The 22,394-nt window shown below is 51.5% G+C and overlaps 3 protein-coding genes across 3 annotated transcripts; 1 reads left to right on the top strand and 2 right to left on the bottom strand.

Moving 5' to 3' along the window:
- Nucleotides 1–733: 733 nt before the first annotated feature.
- Nucleotides 734–10,168, bottom strand: BU24DRAFT_326008 (uncharacterized protein; the record flags this gene model as incomplete). The annotated part of the gene is made up of 5 exons (XM_033522980.1): nucleotides 734–990; nucleotides 4,411–4,847; nucleotides 6,015–6,264; nucleotides 9,358–9,501; nucleotides 10,006–10,168. Coding segments are annotated over 5 exons (1,251 nt in total), but the record flags the coding sequence as incomplete, so codon positions are not given.
- A 4,957-nt stretch (nucleotides 10,169–15,125) lies between these two features.
- Nucleotides 15,126–17,561, bottom strand: BU24DRAFT_471333 (uncharacterized protein). Its single transcript, XM_033532686.1, has 4 exons — nucleotides 17,145–17,561; nucleotides 16,960–17,008; nucleotides 15,991–16,858; nucleotides 15,126–15,774 (listed from the first exon to the last, which is right to left on the bottom strand). The coding sequence occupies exons 1-4, from the start codon at nucleotides 17,345–17,347 to the stop codon at nucleotides 15,281–15,283; spliced, it is 1,614 nt and encodes a 537-aa protein (XP_033390547.1). The 5' UTR covers nucleotides 17,348–17,561; the 3' UTR covers nucleotides 15,126–15,280.
- A 75-nt stretch (nucleotides 17,562–17,636) lies between these two features.
- On the top strand, nucleotides 17,637–20,140 carry BU24DRAFT_471337 (uncharacterized protein; the record flags this gene model as incomplete). The annotated part of the gene is made up of 1 exon (XM_033532687.1): nucleotides 17,637–20,140. A coding segment is annotated over one exon (2,118 nt), but the record flags the coding sequence as incomplete, so codon positions are not given.
- Nucleotides 20,141–22,394: the final 2,254 nt, after the last annotated feature.

The following is a 22,394-nucleotide window of genomic DNA, read 5'->3' on the forward strand; positions in this document are numbered from 1 at the left end:
TGAGTGTCAATCTAGATTTGGGCTCGGCAATACCGCCTCAGATATCTGGAATCGCTGGTCCAAGCCCTGCAGTTTCAAACCTTCTTGATGCTCTGGACGATCTTGGGGTTTCTCTTCTTCCGCCTAGCTTGGTCAATCCAATCACGTCTGCACCCCCCCTCCCAACCGCTGGTGTTCCTGCGGCACCTGCAGCCCCGTTGTTCGATATCATGGCACTATTGCAGTACCTCAACACTGATCTGGGGATAGTCCTTCCTACGGAGTCGCTGCTTAACTTGGGATTTGCTCCTGTCTTGCCAACACCCCCTCCGCTGTCGGTACCCACGGCACCAGCACTATCAGCTCTCCCACTTGCGAGTCTAGGTGTTGGACTACCTCTTCTGGGCGGGGCGCCCTCTATTACTGGTAATCCGCTTCCACTTAGCCTTGATCTTGGCATCAATCTCCCATCACTTGGATTGCTTGACGGCTTGTCTAGCGGCCTTCCTGGCATCACGTTACCTTCTGCAGCACCCGGTCTATCATCTGCGGGACTCCCGTCTGCTGGACTCAGTCTGCCAGCTCTCTCTCTTGGATTGCCATCGCTCGCTTTGCCCTCGATTGATCTTCCTCTCCCATCACTGGATCTTCCAAGTCTTTCTCTCGGAGTACCATCTCTCGCTCTGCCCTCGATTGATGTCCCTCTTCCATCTCTGGATCTTCCAAGCCTTTCTCTCGGATTGCCGACAATTGCTCTCCCATCAATTGAACTTCCTAGTCTGGCCTTGCCTTCCGGGCTAGCGGTGCCCTCCGTCGAAAATCCTCTTCCGTCGTTGGAACTGCCTGCTCCTTCTCTTGGACTCCCGTCGCTTGCTCTGCCATCCCTCGCTCTGCCGTCGATAGACATTCCACTGCCATCGCTGGCGCTTCCGAGTCTCTCCCTTGAATTGCCATCGGTACCTCTGCCGTCGATTGAATCACCCAGTTTGGCTTTGCCCTCTATTGACGTTCCTCTTCCATCACTCGTCCTGCCTGATATTCCTGTAATAGGTCTTCCAGAAATAGAACTTCCAGGGCCTTCGCTCGCCCCAATCAACCTTCCTGGAATTTCCTTTCCTACGATACCGCTTCCGGGTCCCTCGCTTCCGGCTATCGGTTTGCCTGGAGTGTCTTTGCCAGCAATCGGGTTGCCTGGCGCGTCCATGGCGCCGATCGGAGTTCCAGGAATCTCACTTCCTGCAATCTCTCTTCCGGGCTTTGGGCTTCCAATCGTTTCGGTACCTGGCATTCCACTTCCTTCCGGAGCTCCAGCATCAGCAGCTCCAGGCACTGCCGCCCCAGGTGCAACGGTGGGCGGCGCTCTCTTTCCAGATATACAAATTCCATCAGTCGGACTTCCTGGTGTTTTGGTACCGTCGCTCGGGCTACCAGGCATTGGAATACCGTCTATTGGCTTGCCTGGCGTCCAAGTCCCTACTGTCGTCGTCCCTGGTGTTGAGATTCCTGCTGTCGGTCTTCCAGGTGTCCAGGTGCCGACTCTTCAGGTACCAGCTATCACAATTGGCCCAACGCCAGTATTGCCTTCTATTCAGCTGCCTTCTATTGAAGTGCCCAGCTTCGTGACTCCCTCAATTGTCGTGCCTTCTCTTCAAATTCCACAGCTCTCGATCATCGATCTTCCTACCAACCTCCCCCTACCGGAAATTGGCTCAATTGGAATTCCGTCATTCTCGGTCGATCCAATTCTTGGTCTTCCTGTGCCGTCAATTGGTTCGCTTGGCATACCGTCGGTGTCGATTGGCTTGCCTGGCCTTCCGTCGCTAGCAATAAATGTTCCTCCTATTCCGTCGTTGTCGTTGGACGTCCCTAGCCTTCCACCACTATCATTGAGCCTCCCGAGTCTCCCACCATTGTCGTTGGATGTTCCTAGTCTTCCACCACTGTCATTGGACATACCGAGTCTGCCACCACTGTCACTGGACTTGCCTGGATTTCCCACCCCGACGGCCGGTATCTCTGGAGCGCCACCGCCTTCAGGGTCATTGCCACCGGCATCTGGTCCCTCTTTCGGACTGCCAGGACTTCCTCTTCCAACCCTTGATTTGCCGGGACTTTCGGATTTATCACTTGCTCTCCCGACTCTTTTCCCAGCATCGGGAGTTGTGCCTCCAAGTGGGCTTCCAGAACTGTCGCTGCCGTCCATCGGGCTACCTGATCTATCAATCAGCTTGCCAGCGTTGTCGATACCACCCATTAGTTTGCCTGGCCTTTCAGAGTTATCTCTTGATCTGCCTACACTCGTGTTACCGACTGTTAGCCAACCTGCGTTGCCTGATCTACCCATTCCACCGATTAGCTTGCCATCGCTTGAATTGCCCGACTTATCGATCAGCCTGCCAGCCTTGTCAATTCCACCTATCAGTTTGCCTGGCATTTCAGATCTATCACTAGATCTGCCTACTCAACTGCCAACCGCCAATCAGCCTGCGTTGCCCGACCTGTCCATACCACCAATCAGTTTACCGACTCTAGAACTGCCTGATCTGTCACTCAGCTTGCCTCCATTGTCTATTCCACCGATCAGCTTGCCAGCGCTGTCTATTCCATCTATTGATTTGCCCGGACTTTCAGATCTTTCGCTGGATATACCTACTCAACTGCCGTCTATCGGCCTACCAGATCTATCAATCAGCTTGCCAGCATTGTCGATCCCGCCCATCAGTTTGCCTGGCCTTTCAGATTTATCACTGGATCTACCCACTCTAGTTTTACCAACTATTAGTCAACCTTCTGTTGGAGTTCCATTGTCGTTGCCATCACTTGGACTGCCCGACTTATCGATTCCACCGATCAGTTTGCCAGACTTATCAATTCCGCCCATCAGTTTGCCAGCACTCTCCATTCCATCGATCAGTCTGCCGGGTCTTTCAGACTTGTCACTGGATCTGCCTACTCTGGTGCCACCATCGGGAGCTGTGCCACCAGCGAGTGGCCTTCCTGGGTTACCATTGCCGACTATTGGACTGCCTGATCTATCAATCAGTTTACCAGCCTTGTCAATTCCTACAATCAGTTTGCCTGGTCTGTCAGATCTATCACTGGATCTTCCTACTCTAGCGCTTCCAACTGTGACCCAAGCTTCTCTTGAGCTACCACAACTGTCTTTACCGCCACTGTCGTTACCATCACTTGAACTGCCTGATCTGTCACTCAGTCTGCCGGAACTTTCGATTCCGCCGATCAGCTTGCCAGCACTCTCGATCCCATCGATCGCTCTTCCAGGCCTTTCTGATCTATCATTCAATATTCCTTCTGGCTCTCTACAACCTGGATCTTTGCCTCCTGCGAGTGGGCCCCCAGGACTACAGCTACCGACAATTGAATTGCCTGATCTATCACTCACTTTGCCCCCACTGTCGATCCCACCAGTGAGTCTGCCTTCGCTTGAAATACCATCGATCAGTTTGCCAGCGCTCTCAATCCCATCAATTGATCTGCCAGGTCTTTCAGATCTATCGTTAGATCTTCCTACTCTCGCAGTACCAACTGTGAGCCAACCACCTTCAATTGGTCTTCCACCATTGTCGTTGCCGTCACTTGAACTGCCTGATCTATCACTCAGTCTGCCTCCATTGTCTATCCCATCGATCAGCTTGCCAGCACTGTCTATTCCGTCGCTTAGTCTGCCAGCGCTATCAATACCATCGATTGATTTGCCAGGGCTTTCAGATCTCTCCCTCGATCTTCCTACGCTGGCATTGCCCACCGTGACTCAACCGCCTTCCATTGGTCTCCCACCACTATCGCTACCGTCACTTGAACTGCCTGATCTATCACTCAGTCTGCCTCCATTGCCTATTCCCCCAATCAGCTTGCCAGTGCTGTCCATTCCATCTATCAGTTTGCTCGGACTTTCTGATCTATCACTGGATGTTCCCACTCTCGTCCTTCCAACCGTGACTCAGCCACCTTCTATCGGCCTTCCGCCATTGTCATTGCCGTCACTCGATTTGCCTGATCTATCGCTTAGTCTCCCAGCGCTATCAATTCCACCGATCAGTTTGCCCGCGCTATCAATTCCATCTATCAGTTTGCCGGCATTGTCCATTCCATCTGTCGATTTGCCCGGCCTTTCAGATTTGTCACTTGATCTACCTACCCTTGTAGTACCGACGGCGACACCGCCTTCTGGAGGACTCCCACCATTGGCATTGCCAACCATTGAACTGCCTGATCTTTCACTCAGTCTTCCTGATCTGTCTATTCCGCCGATCAGTCTGCCACCGCTCTCGATTCCGTCGATCAGTTTGCCAGAGCTGTCAATTCCATCGATTAGCTTACCGGCGCTATCCCTTCCATCCATAGACTTGCCCGGACTCTCAGATCTGTCACTCAACCTTCCGACTCTTGCAGCACCGACGGTGACCCCACCTCCTGGAGGACTACCACCGCTGTCATTGCCAACCATTGGTTTACCTGAACTATCACTCAGTCTTCCTGACTTGTCAATTCCGCCAATCAGTCTTCCAGCACTTTCACTTCCATCGCTTAGTCTGCCGGCACTGTCACTCCCGTCTATTGACTTGCCCGGGCTCTCAGATCTGTCACTCAACCTCCCGACTCTTGCAGCACCAACGGTGACCCCACCTTCTGATGGACTGCCACCATTGTCATTACCGAGTATCGGATTGCCTGATCTATCACTGAGTCTGCCTGACCTATCGATACCACCAATTAGTCTACCACCACTCTCAATCCCCTCTATTGATTTGCCTGGACTGTCAGATCTGTCATTAGATCTTCCCACACTTGCAGCACCGACAGTGACCCCACCTTCTGGAGGGCTTCCGCCATTATCGTTGCCATCGCTTGGATTACCTGATCTGTCACTCAGTTTGCCAGCATTGTCGATCCCGCCAATTAGTTTGCCCGCACTGTCAATTCCCGATCTCTCACTCGATCTCCCTACTCTCGCACTACCAACCTTGAGTGAACCAGCTATTGAACTCCCGCCATTGTCATTGCCAACTATTGGATTGCCTGATTTGTCCCTGAGTCTGCCTGACCTATCAATCCCACCCATCAGCTTGCCAGCACTATCAATCCCTGATCTCTCGCTCGACATTCCTACTCTTGCACTACCAACCTTAAGCGAACCCTCCATCGGACATCCGCCATTGTCATTGCCAACTGTTGGATTGCCTGATCTGTCACTAAGCCTACCAGCACTGTCGATACCTCCAATCAGTCTCCCAGTACTGTCAATACCGTCAATCAGTCTGCCGGGTCTTTCAGATCTATCGCTGGATCTTCCTACCCTGGCACTCCCAACCGTGAGCGAACCCTCTATTGGGCTACCGCCATTATCGGTACCAACGTTTGGACTGCCCGACTTGTCACTGAGTCTGCCAGCACTGTCAATTCCTCCGATTAGTTTGCCAGGGCTCTCGGATTTTTCACTAGATCTTCCTACACTTGCAGCACCAACGGCAGGTCCACCGTCTGGCGCACTCCCACCTCTATCGCTGCCATCACTTGGATTACCTGACCTATCTCTCAGTTTGCCCCCGCTATCAATTCCACCGATCAGTTTGCCTGAGTTATCGATTCCGTCGATCAGTGTTCCAAATCTATCAGATTTGTCATTGGACCTCCCTACTCTCGCACTGCCAACTTTGAGCCAACCTTCTATTGGTCTCCCACCATTGTCATTGCCCGACCTATCCATAAGTTTACCAGCGCTGTCGATTCCTCCTATCAGTCTGCCAGGCCTTTCTGATCTATCACTGGATCTTCCCACGCAACTGCCAACAGTGAGCCAGCCTTCCTTTGGGCTACCGCCTCTGTCGTTGCCTGGTCTTTCACTTCCGCCTATCAGTTTACCTCCACTGTCAATTCCATCAATCAGCTTGCCAGAACTCTCCCTGCCATCGATTAGTCTGCCAGGCCTTTCCGATCTGTCACTAGACCTCCCAACTCAACTCCCAACCATCAGCCAGCCTTCAATTGGGTTACCACCACTGTCTTTACCCGACCTATCTATACCACCGATCAGTTTGCCGCCACTGTCCCTTCCGTCGATTAGTCTGCCTGACCTGTCCCTGGATCTTCCGACTCTCGCATTACCAACCCTGAGTCTACCTTCTGATGGAATCCCACCATTGTCGTTGCCGGATCTGTCGCTACCTCCGATCAGTTTGCCACCACTGTCAATTCCCTCGATTAGTCTACCAGATTTATCGTTAGAACTCCCCACTCTCGCATTACCAACACTCAGTCCACCATCTGCTGGCCCTTCTGGCGGGCTTCCACCGTTGTCACTACCTGAGCTGTCAATTCCACCGATCAGCTTGCCACCGCTGTCAATTCCATCGATAAGTCTGCCAGATCTATCTTTGGATCTTCCTACCCTGGCCATACCAACTGTGAGCCAGCCGTCAATTGGGCTCCCGCCACTGTCATTACCTGACCTGTCAATTCCACCGATCAGTCTTCCACCGCTGTCTCTGCCAACAATCAGCCTACCAGGCCTTTCCGACCTATCCCTCGATCTTCCTACTCTTGCACTACCGACTCTTAGCGCACCTTCTGGCGCACCTTCTGGTGTACTTCCGCCATTGTCGTTGCCTGACCTTTCAATCCCGCCGATCAGTCTACCAACCCTTTCACTTCCGACGATCAGCCTACCGGACCTCTCAGATCTATCACTAGATCTTCCTACTCTCGCATTGCCGACCTTGAGCTTACCTTCTGATATAATTCCACCGTTGTCATTGCCTGACCTTTCAATTCCCCCAATCAGTTTGCCGCCGTTGTCAATCCCTTCACTCAGTCTACCGGACCTCTCAGATCTATCACTAGATCTTCCTACTCTGGCATTGCCGACCCTGAGCTTACCTTCTGATGCAATTCCACCGTTGTCATTGCCTGATCTTTCAATCCCCCCAATCAGTTTGCCACCGTTGTCAATTCCTTCGATTAGCTTACCAGCGCTTTCACTGCCAACCATCAGTCTGCCAGACCTATCAGACCTTTCATTGGATCTTCCTACTCTCGCATTGCCAACTGTCAGCCTACCTCCTGATGGAATTCCACCGTTGTCGTTGCCGGACCTGTCAATTCCACCGATCAGTCTGCCGCCACTCTCACTTCCATCAATCAGTTTGCCAGCACTCTCACTTCCATCGATTAGTTTGCCGGATCTTTCAGACATCTCTCTGGATCTACCCACTCTTGCATTGCCGACTCTAAGCCCACCTTCCGGTGCGCCTTCTGGTGGACTGCCCCCGTTGTCTTTGCCTGATTTGTCAATCCCACCAATCAGTTTGCCATCGTTGTCGATTCCATCAATTGATCTGCCATCGCTGTCGATTCCACCCATTGACCTGCCGCCTCTGTCAATTCCATCAATCAGTCTTCCGGGTCTTTCAGATCTATCTCTGGACCTACCTACTCTTGCACTGCCAACTGTGACCCCACCGTCTGGAATTCCGCTATTATCGTTGCCTGATCTCTCAATCCCGCCAATCAGTTTGCCATCGCTGTCGATTCCATCGATTGATCTGCCATCACTCACAATTCCATCAATCAGTGTGCCAGGCCTTTCAGATCTATCCCTGGATCTACCTACCCTCGCACTCCCAACCCTCCCACCAATCAGTTTGCCACCGCTGTCGGTTCCATCAATTGGCCTTCCTGATCTTTCAGACCTCTCCCTAGATCTACCTACTCTTGCACTACCAACTCTCAGGCCACCTTCTGCCGGAATTCCACCGTTGTCATTGCCTGATTTATCAATCCCACCGATCAGTCTGCCAGGCCTTTCAGATCTGTCCCTAGACCTACCTACTCTAGCACTGCCGACTGTCAGCCCACCTTCAATTGAGCTACCGCCACTGTCTTTGCCACCATTGTCGTTGCCTGAACTATCGATCAGCCTGCCAACGGAATTGGCAATCCCATCCATCAGTCTCCCAGATCTGTCACTTGAGTTGCCCAGCCTAGCTCTACCAACACTGACCCAACCCTCAATTGAGCTGCCACCGCTCTCATTGCCACCATTTTCGCTACCGGAATTATCAATCAGTTTGCCATCTGGATTAGACATCCCGTCGATCAGCCTACCAGAACTGCAATTGCCAACTCTCACAATTCCTGGACTTTCGATAAGCTTGCCATCTGGTCTAGCAATTCCGTCTATTAGTCTGCCAGAGCTGTCACTTGAATTGCCTAGCTTGTCAGTTCCGTCGGGAGTTGTACCCCCGGCGACCCAGCCTTCATTTGGACTGCCATTGCCACTACCTACTGGCTTGCCCGATCTATCAATAAGCCTTCCAGCTCTTTCACTCCCGACAGTCGTCCCAGAGCTATCAATAAGCCTGCCCGCACTGTCGCTCCCATCAATTGACTTACCTGATTTATCGCTCAGCCTTCCGCCGCTGTCATTACCATCCCTCAGCTTACCCGACCTATCGATTCCCCCGATCGACTTGACAGGTATTCCTCCTCTGTCACTTCCATCACTTGGGTTGCCAGGATTATCCGAGCAACCGAATGGCTTGAGTGAAATTTCCTCATTCTCCCAGGCAACAACACCGGGACCACGCCCGACTGGTGGGCTTCCTGGTCTACCACTTCCTCCAGTAAGCATACCTGGATTGACCGACTTACAGATTCCATCTATCAGTCTTCCGGGTCTTCCTGAATTATCTCTTAGCCTCCCAGGTCTTTCAGATCTATCGCTTTTGCTACCTACTTTGTCATTGCCTCCTGGTCCTGCGCCCACGGATCCCATTCCACCTCTAGGTGGTCTTTCTGGATTGCCAAGTCTTTCACTTCCACCTCTAGAGCTACCTAGCCTTTCGGTACCCTCGTTGGATGTGCCGAGCCTTTCAATCCCATCAATAGGACTGCCTACCCTTTCGATAGACTTGCCTAGTATTTCGATCCCTTCGTTAGAAATACCTAGCCTGTCGATCCCACCAGTGGTCATTCCCAGTCTATCCTTGGAATTGCCTAGCATCTCAATTCCTTCGTTACAAGTACCTAGTCTCTCAATTCCATCACTGGAAATCCCTAGCCTTTCTTTGGAATTGCCCAGCCTTTCGATTTCACCGCTGGACGTACCTAGCCTTTCGATTCCACCAGTAGAGCTGCCCAGTATTTCGTTAGAGTTGCCTGGCATCTCGATTCCGTCATTAGAAGTGCCCAGTCTTTCGATTCCATCGCTGCTTCTGCCCTCGATCAGCCTTCCAGCTCTCTCCCTACCATCTATTGAATTGCCAGAGATTACGGGTTTGCCCATTCCCCCTCTTGAGCTCTCCAGTTTCCCAGGACCTTCGGGACCCTTGCCATCTGGTGGGCTTCCTGGCCTTTCACTTCCATCGATTGAGCTTCCGGGGCTGCCAACTTTATCACTTCCCTCAATCGAGCTCCCCGAGCCCACTCTTGATCTCCCTGTTCTATCAATACCATCTTTGAGCTTACCTGCGCTGCCTTCCATCAGTCTGCCTGATTTACCACCTATCAGCCTTCCACCTCTAAGCTTGTCTGGGCTTTCAGAACTGCCGGTACCTTCCGGTGGCCTCACCGGCTTGCCTGGTCTTCCAATTCCTTCACTAGGACTCTCGGATCTTTCTGGACTTCCGCTTCCCTCGGTACCGCTTCTCAGCCTGCCTAACCTCTCCGATTTGTCTTTAGACCTACCGACTCTTGCAATCCCCACGATAAGCCTTCCGGAACTGTCTCTTGATATACCCAGTCTTGCAATTCCAACCATTAGTCTTCCGGACTTATCTGTCGACATACCTAGTCTTGCAATCCCAACTATTAGTGTCCCTGGATTGTCTCTTGACATACCTACTCTGGCGGTTCCACCTATAAGCCTTCCTGAACTGTCCCTCGATATACCTAGTATTGCAATTCCAACCATCAGTCTTCCGGAATTGTCTCTGGACATACCTAGTATTTCCCTACCGTCCATTGATCTCTCCGGACCGTCCGGATTGGGGCCTTCCGGAGGTTTACCTGGTTTGACATTGCCATCTCTCAGTCTCCCTGAATTGCCAACCCTGTCCCTTCCCCCAATTAGCATTCCGGCACCATCGTTCAGCTTGCCCGATCTTTCTGGTCTTCCCATACTCACGGCTGGTCTTCCTGGTGTAACTGCCCTGCCATCTCTGAGTCTACCTGGTATCTCAATCCCTGACCTTCCAGTATCTTCTATCGATATTCCTGGGTTGTCCGATCTGCTGCCGTCTCTTAGTCTTCCTGGTTTGTCTGGTGTGCCTGAGTTATCCGGAGAATTGCCTTCACCAACGCTCTCCAATGGCCTACCTGGAATCTCGGGTCTTCCGTTGCCCCCAGTCAGTATTCCAGGTCTTTCCGAATTGCCCATTCCAACAATAAGCCTTCCTGGCCTATCGGAACTACCAATCCCAACAATAAGTCTTCCTGGTCTTTCCGAACTGTCAATCCCGGCCATCAGTTTGCCACTGCCTTCTCTCAGCCTTCCAGACATACAAAGTTTGCTCAGTCCATCCATAAGTCTACCTAGCCTGCCTGGATTTTCGCAGCCTTCATTTGGTTTGCCTGGCGTTCCATTGAATTCTGTAACGCCTCCCCCAATCCTCGGCCCAAGCGAAGGCTTACCGTCTCTAGGGCTGCCTAGTTTATCATTGCCATCAATTCAACTCTCCGGACTACCTTTGCCTACAGATGGGCTACCCAGCGTATTGGTGCCAACACTTGGCCTATCAATCCCTCCAGTGGAGCTGTCAGGGCTGTCAGGGCTACCGCTGCCAACGATCGGTTTACCTAGCCTCTCTCTACCATCCCTTGAGCTGCCAGTATTCACTGATCTACCCTTGACCCAATCACTAGGTGGACTATCAGGTTTGCCAGAACTGCCTTTGCCGTCGATTGGACTTCCCGAACTATCAATTAGTCTTCCAGGATTATCTATTCCATCGATCGAGCTGTCGGAATTGCTGTCGCCATCACTCGGACTGCCAAGTCTCTCATTGCCTTCAATCGGACTGCCCCCTCTGTCTCTCGCTTTGCCCAGTTTCCCCGACCAGACTGAACCTCAGCCTACCGGACCCGAGCCAACTGGACCTCAGCCTACTGGACCTCAGCCAACTGGACCTCAACCAACTGGGCCACAACCAACAGGGCCTCAGCCAACTGGCCCTCAACCGACTGCGCCCCGTCCTTCAGGCGGACTGCCAGGTCTACCTGTGCCTTCCGTAGGACTTCCAGGATTGTCACTTTCATCACCAGGACTACCAGAACTATCAAATGGATTGCCTCCACTCTCTTTGCCTTCATTTAGCCTCCCTGGCCTACCGGAAGCATCGGGAATTCAATTGACAAATACGTTGTCTGGTCTCGTTCTCTCCTCGGTAGGCCTTCCAAGTTTGACGTTGCCATCTCTCAAGCTCCCCAGCCTTTCTCTAGTACTTCCCAGCGTACCTGAAATATCTCTTCCTTCTGGTAGTGTGCCAGGACTATCAGAGTTGCCAATTCCATCCAGTGTGCCATCACTAAGCCTCCCGGAACTGTCGCTGCCATCTCAAATATTGACGGATCTCCTCGAACCTTCAATTAGCTTGCCAGTGCTAACAGTCCCGTCGCTCGCACTATCTCTCCCTTCTGTCAGTCTTTCAGTGCCTTCAATCTCCTTGCCATCGATATCATTCGCACTACCAGAGCTTCCTACTGGGCTCCCAAGCCTTCCAATCCCATCCGGCGCAGTCCCTGGGTCATCTGGTCTGCCTCTGCAATCTCTTGGTTTTCCAACTCTGTCTGGACCGCCTTTACCGTCCCTTGGAATATCCGTTGGTGTCGATGTACCAATTCCTTCTATTGTTATCCCCACAATCGGGTTGCCTTCTATCGGTGTTTCAATAGGCCTGGGCTTGCCAGAATTTTCACTTCCAACGGAGCTGCCTTCGGGTGCAGTTCCAAGCAACGCGTTGCCGTCAGGCCTTCTGCCATCTGGATTGCCAATACCATCAGAACTGCTGCCGTCTGGAATTCCGAGTAACGCGTTACCATCGAATCTATTGCCGTCTGGAATACCACTACCGTCAGAACTGTTGCCATCAGGCTTGCTTCCTCCTAGCTTGTCCGTGAGCAATGTCTTGCCATCGGGGTTCCTGCCATCTGAACTCTCACTACCGAGCAACATATTGCCTTCTGAACTTCCTCTCCCATCCGGGGTTCTTCCATCGGATATCACGTTAAGCAATGTCCTGCCATCCGGATTAGTACTGCCAACAATTACTGTTCCAAGTGGACTAATTCCAAGCGTTGCTTTGCCGTCTGAACCACTGACTACCAACATTGTTCTAAGTGGTCTTGAACCTAGTGGTCTTCTTCCGTCTGGACTGGTTCCAACCGACTTAGTCTCTGTTCAACTACCTTTGCCAACCGGAATTACACTGCCGAGTGGCATATTACCGTCTGAGCTCTTGCCATCAGGGCTGCCTCTCCCTACCGAACTGACATTACCATCCAATGTCCTGCCATCAGAGATTTTGCCGTCAGTACTTTTACCGTCAGGTCTGTTGCCATCAGGCCAGATATTGCCAAGTGATGGAATTCCTACCGCTGGCCAACCAAGTGGCATTTTGCCACCTGGTTTACCTTTTCCCTCGATATTTACTCTGCCGAGTGGCCTTCCTAGCGGGTTTCAAACAGTTATCGTGACATCTGGCTTGTTACCCTCAGCTTTGTCTCTTAGTGACATTCTGCCGTCTGCGGTATTACCATCTGTTGTTTTACCTAGCAACCTTCTTCCTAGTGGTCTAGAACCAAGTCCACTACTGCCGTCTGGATTGCCTTCCCAACTTCTTCCGAGTGAACTGGTTCCAACCATAACGATACCGTCTGGACTGCCATTGCCTTCTAACCTTCTTCCTACTGAACTCCCGCTACCTAGTAACATACTTCCCAGTGGCCTGGAACTAAGTGAACTGTTACCTTCGGGATTGTCACTACCGTCGGCACTGCCTTTGCCCACAAATATCTTGCCGAGCGGTCTCCCTTCTGACCTCGCATTACCAAGTAGCTTTATTCCAAGCGCACCTTTGCCGACAGGCCTGTTCCCTTCAGATTTAAGCCTTTCTGGATTGATTCCAAGTAATGTCCTGTCGTCAGGCTTGCCGCTTCTTTCGGATCTTCCACTTCCCGGTACTATCATACCTACCGTACTGTTACCTACCGGCTTAGAGCTAAGCGGATTACTGCCTTCAGGCCTATTGTCAACCCTGATACCGCTTCCATCAAGCCTCCCCCTCCCAAGCAACATTGGAGTTAGTGGGCCAAGCGGACTGCTTACGAGTGGACTGCTTCCGGGCGAGTTGCCGACTATTCTATCATTGCCTTCAGCTCTTTCATTGCCCAGCAACTTCCTACCTAGCGGTATCCTACCTTCAGACTTACTCTCAGTACCAAGTGTATTGCTGCCAAGCAATGCTGTTCCGACTAACCTCCAACCAAGTGGTCTTTTGCCGTCGGAGCTGCTCCCTACTGGCATTCTGCCTACTGACTTGGTCTTGCCGTCAGTCTTTCCTCTCCCATCTACTTTAATCCCCTCAGCCTTGCCTGTACCATCAGAGCTTATTCCATCTGGTCTGCCGCTCCCTTCAAATATCCTTTCCGGCGTCCAGCTACCTTCTAGTCTGCCACTGCCGACTGATCTGCTCCCTTCGGCTCTACCGACTCTTTCTGGGCTACCGTTGTCATCTGGTCTTCTCCCTTCAGATCTACTTACAAGTCTACAATTACCTTCAGGCGTACCAATTATTTCTGATATTATTCCGTCAGACTTATCACTTCCCTCGAACCTGCTTACTGGGCTACCATCGCCTTCGGGCATATTGAGTCCATCTAGTCTTCCGGGGTTGCCGATACTGACAGCACTCCCACTGCCGTCTGGCCTATTGCCCTCGGGTTTGGAAATTCCGTCGGAGATACCGTCAGGTCTTCCTCTGCCGTCTAGCATTTTGCCGTCGGGCCTGGTTGTCCCGTCTGAGCTACCTTCAGGCCTTCCTCTACCGTCTAGCTTTCCTACGGAGTTTCCATTGCCCACTGGTATCATTCCGTCTGGCCTCCCAACACTATCAGGAATTCAATTGTCTTCTGGCATTATTCCCTCGGCACTACCACTCCCGTCTCAGGTTAATATTCTATCCGACCTTCCAGTTCTGTCGGGTCTGCCTTTGCCTTCAGGCGTAACACTTCCCTCGGAGATTTTGCTGCCATCAGACCTACCATTACTGTCAGACATTCCCTCACTGTCTGGTCTATCACCTCCATCAGGCATAGCCTCGGGTCTGCCTCTACCTTCAAATCTGCCTTCAGGACTACCCATCCCAAGTACCCTTCTCCCATCAGATTTGCCGCTCCCATCTGGTTTATCTTCAGTGCTCCAGCTTCCTAGTGGTATTCTACCAACCGCTCTCTCGCTGCCTCCAGTCGTCTCGATTCCAAGCGCCATCTTGCCCTCGAGTTTGCCCTTGCCAAGCGGAATCATTCCTACCTCATTACCACCCATCTTCGACCTGCCCAGCATAGGATTGCCATCGTTCACGTTCGAATTGTCGTATGGTCTACCTGTACCTACATGGCTTCCTGTCCCAGAGCCAAGTTTCGTCCTTGATGTGACGTTGGGTTCACTCTTGCCTTCGGTTCGACCAAGCCTACCTAGTCTTCCAGCGCTCTCAGAAATACCTTTGCCAAGCGGCGTTCTCCCCTCTGAGCTTGTACTACCATCGGGCCTTGTTTTGCCGAGTAGCATTGTTCAATCGGGTATACTATCTTCTGACTTGCTCACGCTATCTGGACTACCATTACCGTCAGGACTGCCCCTGCCAAGTAGCATTCTGCCATCAGGTCTTCCGATACCTAGCTTGCCACTTCCATCAGATTTGCCGCTACTGTCGAGTCTTGCATTGCCTAGTGTAGTTTTGCCTAGCGGTCTGGTTCCAAGCGCAGTCCTTCCTTCTGGCCTTCCACTTCTCTCTGACCTGCCAGTGATAACAGGCCTTCCGCTTCCGTCTAGCCTGATATTACCAAGCGGTGTGCTGCCTTCGGGTCTATCCCTATCGAATGGAATATCACCTTCAGGTCTACCGTCATTGGTTGAGATCCTGCCATCTAGTCTCCTGATTTCGTCAGGCCTTGGGCTGCCTTCAGAGCTTTCATTGCCTACTTTGCCAAGTGTCAACTTGCCATCAGGTCTTAATTTGCCCAGTGGCGTATTGCTTCCATCAAGTCTTGTGGTTCCATCGGCAACTCAGCCGCCTTCTGCTTTCCCTCTTCCGTCAGGACTTGAGTTGCCTTCAGCATTCCCGCTACCCAGCGGCCTTCCTTCATCTATACTCGAGGCTCCTAGTAATCTCCCCCCGCCTTCTGGACCTGATCTGTCCTCCGGGCTTCCGCTACCAAGCCAGATCCTTCCTTCTGGCTTGCAGCTAACATCAGGAATTGTATTGCCCTCTGGGCTTCCATTGACTTCGGCCATTGTATTGCCAAGTGGGATAGTCCTGCCATCAGGCCTACCTCTACCTTCAGCATTGGAGTCGCTTCCAGGTGTTCCCCTATCTTCAGGTCTTCTACCGTCAGCGGTTGGATTGCCTTCCAGTCTCCCTGTAATTTCAGGCCTTCTCCCATCAGGACTCGAACTGCCATCAAGTATTCCTGTGTCTTCTAACGTACCTCTGCTGACTGGCCTGCCTCTACCTTCTGTCGGTACTCTTCCTTCAGATCTCCCATCAGCTCTTCCTTTGCCTTCGAGCATTCAGTTACCTTCTGGCCCACCTCTCCCTTCGAGTCTTCCATCTGGCCTTGAGATCCCTTCAGGTCTACCTTTGCCGTCCAACACCCTATCTAGCCTTCCTCAATTTTCTGCTCTTCCTCTACCTTCAGGGCTTGAGGTTTCTTCAAATATTCCTCTCCCATCCAGCCTGCCCTTGCCTTCGGCTATTTCAATCCCCTCTGGTTTACCTTCTGGTCTACAAGTTTCTTCGAACTTGCCCAGTCCATCAGAGCTCCCGATTCCTTCCGGCTTCCCTCTGCCTTCTAGCCTGCCTATCCCATCAGATCTACAAGTTTCGACCGGTTCAATACCTGGGGTTTCACTGCCCTCAAACCTTGCTGTTTCTTCGGCACCAACAGCACCGTCCGGTCTACCACTTCCATCAGCATTCCCCACCAGCCTTCCGACGCCATCCATCTCGGTTCCGCTGTCAACCCTACCTTCAGAGTTACCGAGCGGCCTAATAGCTTCTTCAAATATCCCATCAGCTTCGCCGATATCATCTGCGGTCCCTGTGCCATCAGATGCACCGTCCAGCCTAGTCGTTCCCTCAGCGCTGTCGGTATCCTCCGGGGTTTCCGTTGCTTCTGGCCCGCCAACAAGTGTCCCAGTACCTTCGGGCATCCCAACATCATCAAATCTTCCAGCCCCATCCAATCCGTCGCCTAGCCTTCTGCAGCCATCAGCACCAATGCCGATACCGTCCAATACGCTAAGTAGTCTTCCAGGATTCTCGATATTGCCGATTTCATCCAGTCCGCCAAGTAATCTTCCCCTATCTTCGGCGTTACCAGTACCGTCTAGCTTACAGAGCGCGTCCCCAATCCCAAGCAACCCATCAACTGCTCTTCCGATACCGTCTAGTCCAGGTATTCTCTCGAACTTGCCTTCCAGTGTCTCTCCGCCCTCGGGCTTGCCACAATCGTCGGTCCTTTCAAGTGGTTTACTCATTTCTTCTGGTCTTCCTATTCCTTCAGGGCCTCTTAGTTCATTGCCTATTCTACCGGTTCCCTCGACTCCTTCAGGAATACCTGCTAACCCCTCATTACCTTCCATCTTACCATCGGCTCAGTCAGTTCCGTCGGCATTGCCAACAGGTTTGCCTTCCGTCTTGCCTTCGGTTCAATCAAGCCCTTCGGCATTGCCAACAATTTTACCTTCCGTCCTACCGTCTGCCCAATCAATACCTTCAGTTTTGACTTCCATCTTGCCTTCGGTTCAGTCAATTTCTTCAGCTTTGCCGACAAATTTGCCCATATCTGGAATTCCAACGCCTTCGGGGCTACCGCCAAGTCTACCAATCTCGTCTAGTCTTCCTCTTCAACCAAGCATTTTGACTAACCTTCCTGTATCGTCCGGGTTGGCATCAATTTCCCCCGTGCTTTCAAGCAGTTTACTGGTTCCCTTGAATCCTTCTGCTCCGTCCGGGTTGCCTTCTAGTCTGCCCGTACCGCCAAGCTTATCCTTTCCTTCTATAATTACCTCTCCCGCTTTGCCGATACCCTCCCTTTCAATAGCTCCAGTACCGACTTCTGGCGTTTCCATTCCACCTAGCTTACCATCTGGCCCTCCATCCGTTGCATCAGTTCCCTCGGTTTTGCCGGCTTCTCCAATCCCGCCGTCAATTATATCATCCGGTCTTCCAACTCCTAGCAATCTGATTTCATCGAACGCTCTATCCGGCCTGTCTCAAATCCTGCCCTCTAGCTTGCCGGCTCTCTCATCTCTTCCCTCAGCAGCTCAACTTTCATCTTCTCTCCGCACAGGCCTTCCAATACCCTCCAATCCATCCATTCCGCCTGGACCTTCATTCTCCACCCCTCTCCTGTCAACACTCGTTCCTTTGCCTTCTATTGCTACTCCTTCTGTGTCGATACCTACTGCAGTTGCACCAACGGGAGTTTCATCGAGCCTCAGTCCCATCATCGTTCTGCCTTCGGTTATCTCATCAAATGCCGCACCGCCTAATCCGATAAGTCCTTCCTTATCTCTGCCCGCAGTGTCGCCTTCGCGATCGGCCAGTCTACCAAGCAATGCTATAGTATCTAGCATACCCCTTCCGAGTAACGTCCTACCAAGCGCAGCGCCATCATCGGTATTACCATTACAAAGCTTATCAATACGCCCGAGTTCGTCGTTGCCTGTAACAATACCGACTGGCATGGTCCTGCCGAGCACCCCCAGCGTCGTTATTTCGTCCGTCAGACTCTCCTCTGTTGCACCACGTCCGAACGAAGTACTGCCCTCTGTATGGGACATCACGAGTGACATAGCGTCAGCTCCGATTCTCCCATCTATATTTTTCCCTTCAATACCTCTGCCAAGTTTTGAGCTCCCAACCGTAGCCGCAACTTCGGAGCCGCCTAATCCAACGATGGTTATAATCCCGGTTCCTCCAACGTTCGTCACCTTGCCTAGTCTGCCAACACCATCCGGCGAACTTCCAATCCCGTCTGCTTCGGAAGAGCCTCCTCTTCCCAGTATTCCAGTTGTTTCCCAGCCAGGTGTTTCGGAAGAGCCTCCTCTTCCCAGTGTACCAGTCGCTTCACAACCGGTTGCTTCGGAGGAACCTCCACTTCCTAGTATACCAATTGCTTCACAGCCAGCTGCTTCGGAGGAACCTCCACTTCCCAGTGTACCAGTTGCTTCACAGCCTGCGGTATCTCTGGAACCGAGTGTACCAGGATCTCCCCTTACATCCGAGATCAGTATACCACCGATCCTAGCTCCTTCAAGTATTCCCGTTCCCGAACCCGAGCCTGTTCAATCGAATCCCCCTTCGGTTGTAGTACCACCATCCACTCCTTCCATTGCTCCTTCAATCGCATTGCCACCGTCCGAACCCTCAGTTGCATTGCCACCGTCTAGCCCTTCGATAGTGCTCCCGCCATCTAATCCTTCGATCGTTCCTTCAAGCCCGTTGATAGTGCCAAGTCCACCACTTCCAGCGATTTCAGATCTCGACGGGGCTCCCACTCCCACTCCTACTCCCGTCGCGTTTGTACCTCGACCAGTAACGCCTAATGCCGCACCTCCGAATGTAGCCGTTCCTCCGTGGTGGCAGCCTGAGCCCGAACTATGGGCAAACCCTTTCCTGCCAGATAATCCAAACCCTTACAATCTTCCAATAGGATCTCCATGGGACCCTTACCCGTGGAATCTTCCGGAGGGCAAACCCTTCAACCCCTACGGCTCCAGACCTCCAAGATCCAGACCATTGCCAGGTAGCCAAGCGCAATCCAATCCTCGGGCAGAAGGCAATTCACTCGGAGCCGCTCGGAATAACCTTGACAACCTTGACGAATATGACAGCTCTGGTGTTGTGGGTGACGGAGTGTTAGGTTGGGCCCATAGTGGTGGTAGTCGGAACGAGTACAGTCATGATCGTTACAAGGACCATGGCCATGGATCTCGTCATCGAAACGGGTACGATGGTGATGAGGATTATTACCATGATCGCGATAACGGACGCTGGCGTGGACATGGACACGGACATGGTCATGACAACGGTCATTCCATTGAAGATACCGATACCAATACCTCTGGCGTTCAGAGCTTCAGCGAAAGCAAAGGATCAGGAAGTGAACATTCTCAGCCTGAAGCAGAGTTCGGCTCAGGTGGTCCTCCCGAGGAAGAAGCTCCTAATGTAGAAGAGGAGAAGCCAGAGTCTCAGAAAGAGGAGTCTGTCTCGGAGGAGGACAGCGGAGATCAGTTGGACACTCTTGTCGTTGAAGAGGTGATTGTGGTCCAGACCGTCGAGGAGGAGGAAACCACGGGTGAAAAGGCCACCGGCCTCGACACTGCTATCAATACGACCTCGACGATCTCTAAGCCACACAAGGGTGCTCCTACCATGGAAGTGTTCGAGGGCGGTGTGATGCCTACACTTGACACCTCATGGAGTCGTCTTGTTCCTTGGGTCGTCATAGCGCTGTCTATACTCTTCGTTTGAGTGACGGTGCAAGACTTTGCGTCCACTGTCAAGGAGTTTAGTGTTCTGTTCATTGTTTTATCTGTTTTGCTTCTTGTCCTCAATGTTCTGCGTCTAGCGTTCTCTGACGATGCAGTTCTTTCACCCTGTACAGGGTACCTCTTCGCTCTTTATTTTGATTTTCTACCTTGTTGGCGCAAGAATTGATGATGTTGTACAGTCAACCCGATACTTATATTTCATGACTACAGCTGCTTCTCTTCTTTTCTCGTTGAGATCTCCTTCTGTCATATGGGCGTCAAATACATTGCAACGCAATCCAGCCTAAAGTTCATTTGCAGAGGAAGGGCGATGAGGAGCTTGACAGCGTAGTTGGCGCATAGTTTGTTTTATGAATTAGAAGGAGGGGGTTATGAAATTGGTTCTTGTTTTATTAGAAGCGTAGTTTAGGAGTTGAAAATCAATTAAGTTTATTTATCAGCTGTCGCGCCAGATTTACAGCATGTTATTTATTCCATTCGAGTGTACATCGTATAAGCTCACGGACGAAAGTATAGTAGTAGTAAGTCAATATCCATCCAATCCCATCTCGTCCTCACCACGACGTCTACCTTCACCTCGATCGAACCACCCAAAAACAAGCAATCCGCATACTTCTCTGCTCTCTTACACCTACACCAACCTCCCACCCAAGACAGAATCAACTATTCATCTCCTCCCCCAAGCGAAACCTTCAATCCGCCAACATGGAAGAAGAGCTCACCCCCGAGGAGACGACGCGGCAGGAGCTCGCCCGAGCCGTTGCACTCCAATACTTCATGCTCCATACCCTACTCAATCTTCTTGTAACCGGGGTCGCAGAGCAGAATAGGCTTCAGACGCTCGAACCTGCAGCTGCAGTCACAACACAGGTAAGTGTTCCTAACCCTATTTCCCGACCTAGTACTTGTGTTCTAAAGTCACTACTTAGGAGCATGCGGACACCATCGTCGTTGATACGTTAAACACTATTTTGGACTTGATAACACTGAAGTGGAAGTCCATCAAGGAACACAACGCGATGGGTCGTGAGAAGTTCGGAGCTGATTGGGAAGACATCGATACTACACCATTCACTCGAGCCATTGATGATCTCAAAGCTTTCATGGCGGACAGAGGAGCGGGTTACACGATAGAGGAGCAGGATCAGGAAGGTGTGGCAGCGGACCACGAAGGATCTGCGGCTCAACAGTCACCAGACGTCTAGGGCTGAGTGTCACGGCGACAGACTTGGTATTCAGGTTGACGTTCGAAGGACAGGGCGTTACACACGCCACTCGAAAATACACCTACTCATGAACAAATCTTCATTTCAAATTACTCCCACACGAAATTAACTACCAAGCTTATAATTGAGGAGTTCTACAGACTGTATCGTTGCATGGATATGCCCCCGTAGTAAGAAAACGTCACTCACAGGGACGATCTGCAATCAGTGGGTAGATAAGATACACAGCAAAAGCTCAGTGTTACAACCTCAAGCGGCATTGAAGACCTTGATGAGACAGAGGAGCTTACAATACATTCTCTCACTCACAACACTCTCCCCCCTCTTACAACACTTGCCACTCTCTCACAACACTCTCACAACACACTCTCACAACACACTCTCACAACACACTCTCACAACACACTCTCACAACACACTCTCACAACACACTCTCACAACACACTCTCACAACACACTCTCACAACACACTCTCACAACTCTCTCGCAACTCTCTCACAACACTCTCACAACACTCTTACAACTCTCTCACACAAGAACCGCCCTTGTCAATTTTCTTTCAGAGGTCAGTGGACGATAGCCCGGCTCCAGCGACAAATCCTGCTCAGAAGACCTGAACTCTACAATCATTCTTCATCCAACCAACACCAATCGAAGATGTCCATAATATCGTTGACCCGGCCGAGACGATGAGGAGCTAATACCCAGGTTCTATGATAGAGGCAGTGAGGATGGATGAAGAAGGTACACAACGCAATAGCAACCCAAAGCAAAAGCTAAATCCATTAGGCATCAAACGTGAACATTACACCGCCCTTAAACTCTTGAAATATAGGGGCTACTTGAAGAGCGGTCAATAAGTCGAAGTAAAAGATGTGTGCCAGTTAAGCTTTTCCACTTGCCTTTACCTTGGCTGGTGACAGCCTGTCTCTCACTCCTCCATTCTCTCGACTTCCCTCTATCCCTTCGACTTCGTTCCATCTCACCCACAACAATACATCCAGTCATTCCCGTTTTCCTCCAAGTCTCCGCGATTCGGGTGCCTTCACGTGTCTTGTCATTCTACGATAGACAACCAGCAAGATCACGTCGTCAGGTGAGAAAAGGGGTCCTAGCGAAGAGATGACTTGAAACGAGCCGCGCGACCAACTGTTTGCGCCACAGACCGGGGCTACAGAGCAGGAGATTCATGCAATCGGTAGTGTTGGGATGCTGGACGGCTACCGCACAAGTAGCCATACACCGTAGTCGTCAGCTACACCGACAGCTCATATGTGTATTTGACAAGGACCTGTAATGATAGAATGACTCACATACCTGACATGATATTCTTTCATCTGTGGAATTGCTTTCGAGGCACTGGGTGGCTCCTGTCCTGACGGGTAGCCTCTCTT

Source organism: Aaosphaeria arxii, assembly GCF_010015735.1.
Source record: "Aaosphaeria arxii CBS 175.79 unplaced genomic scaffold BU24scaffold_1, whole genome shotgun sequence".
Taxonomy (NCBI): Eukaryota; Fungi; Ascomycota; class Dothideomycetes; order Pleosporales; genus Aaosphaeria; species Aaosphaeria arxii.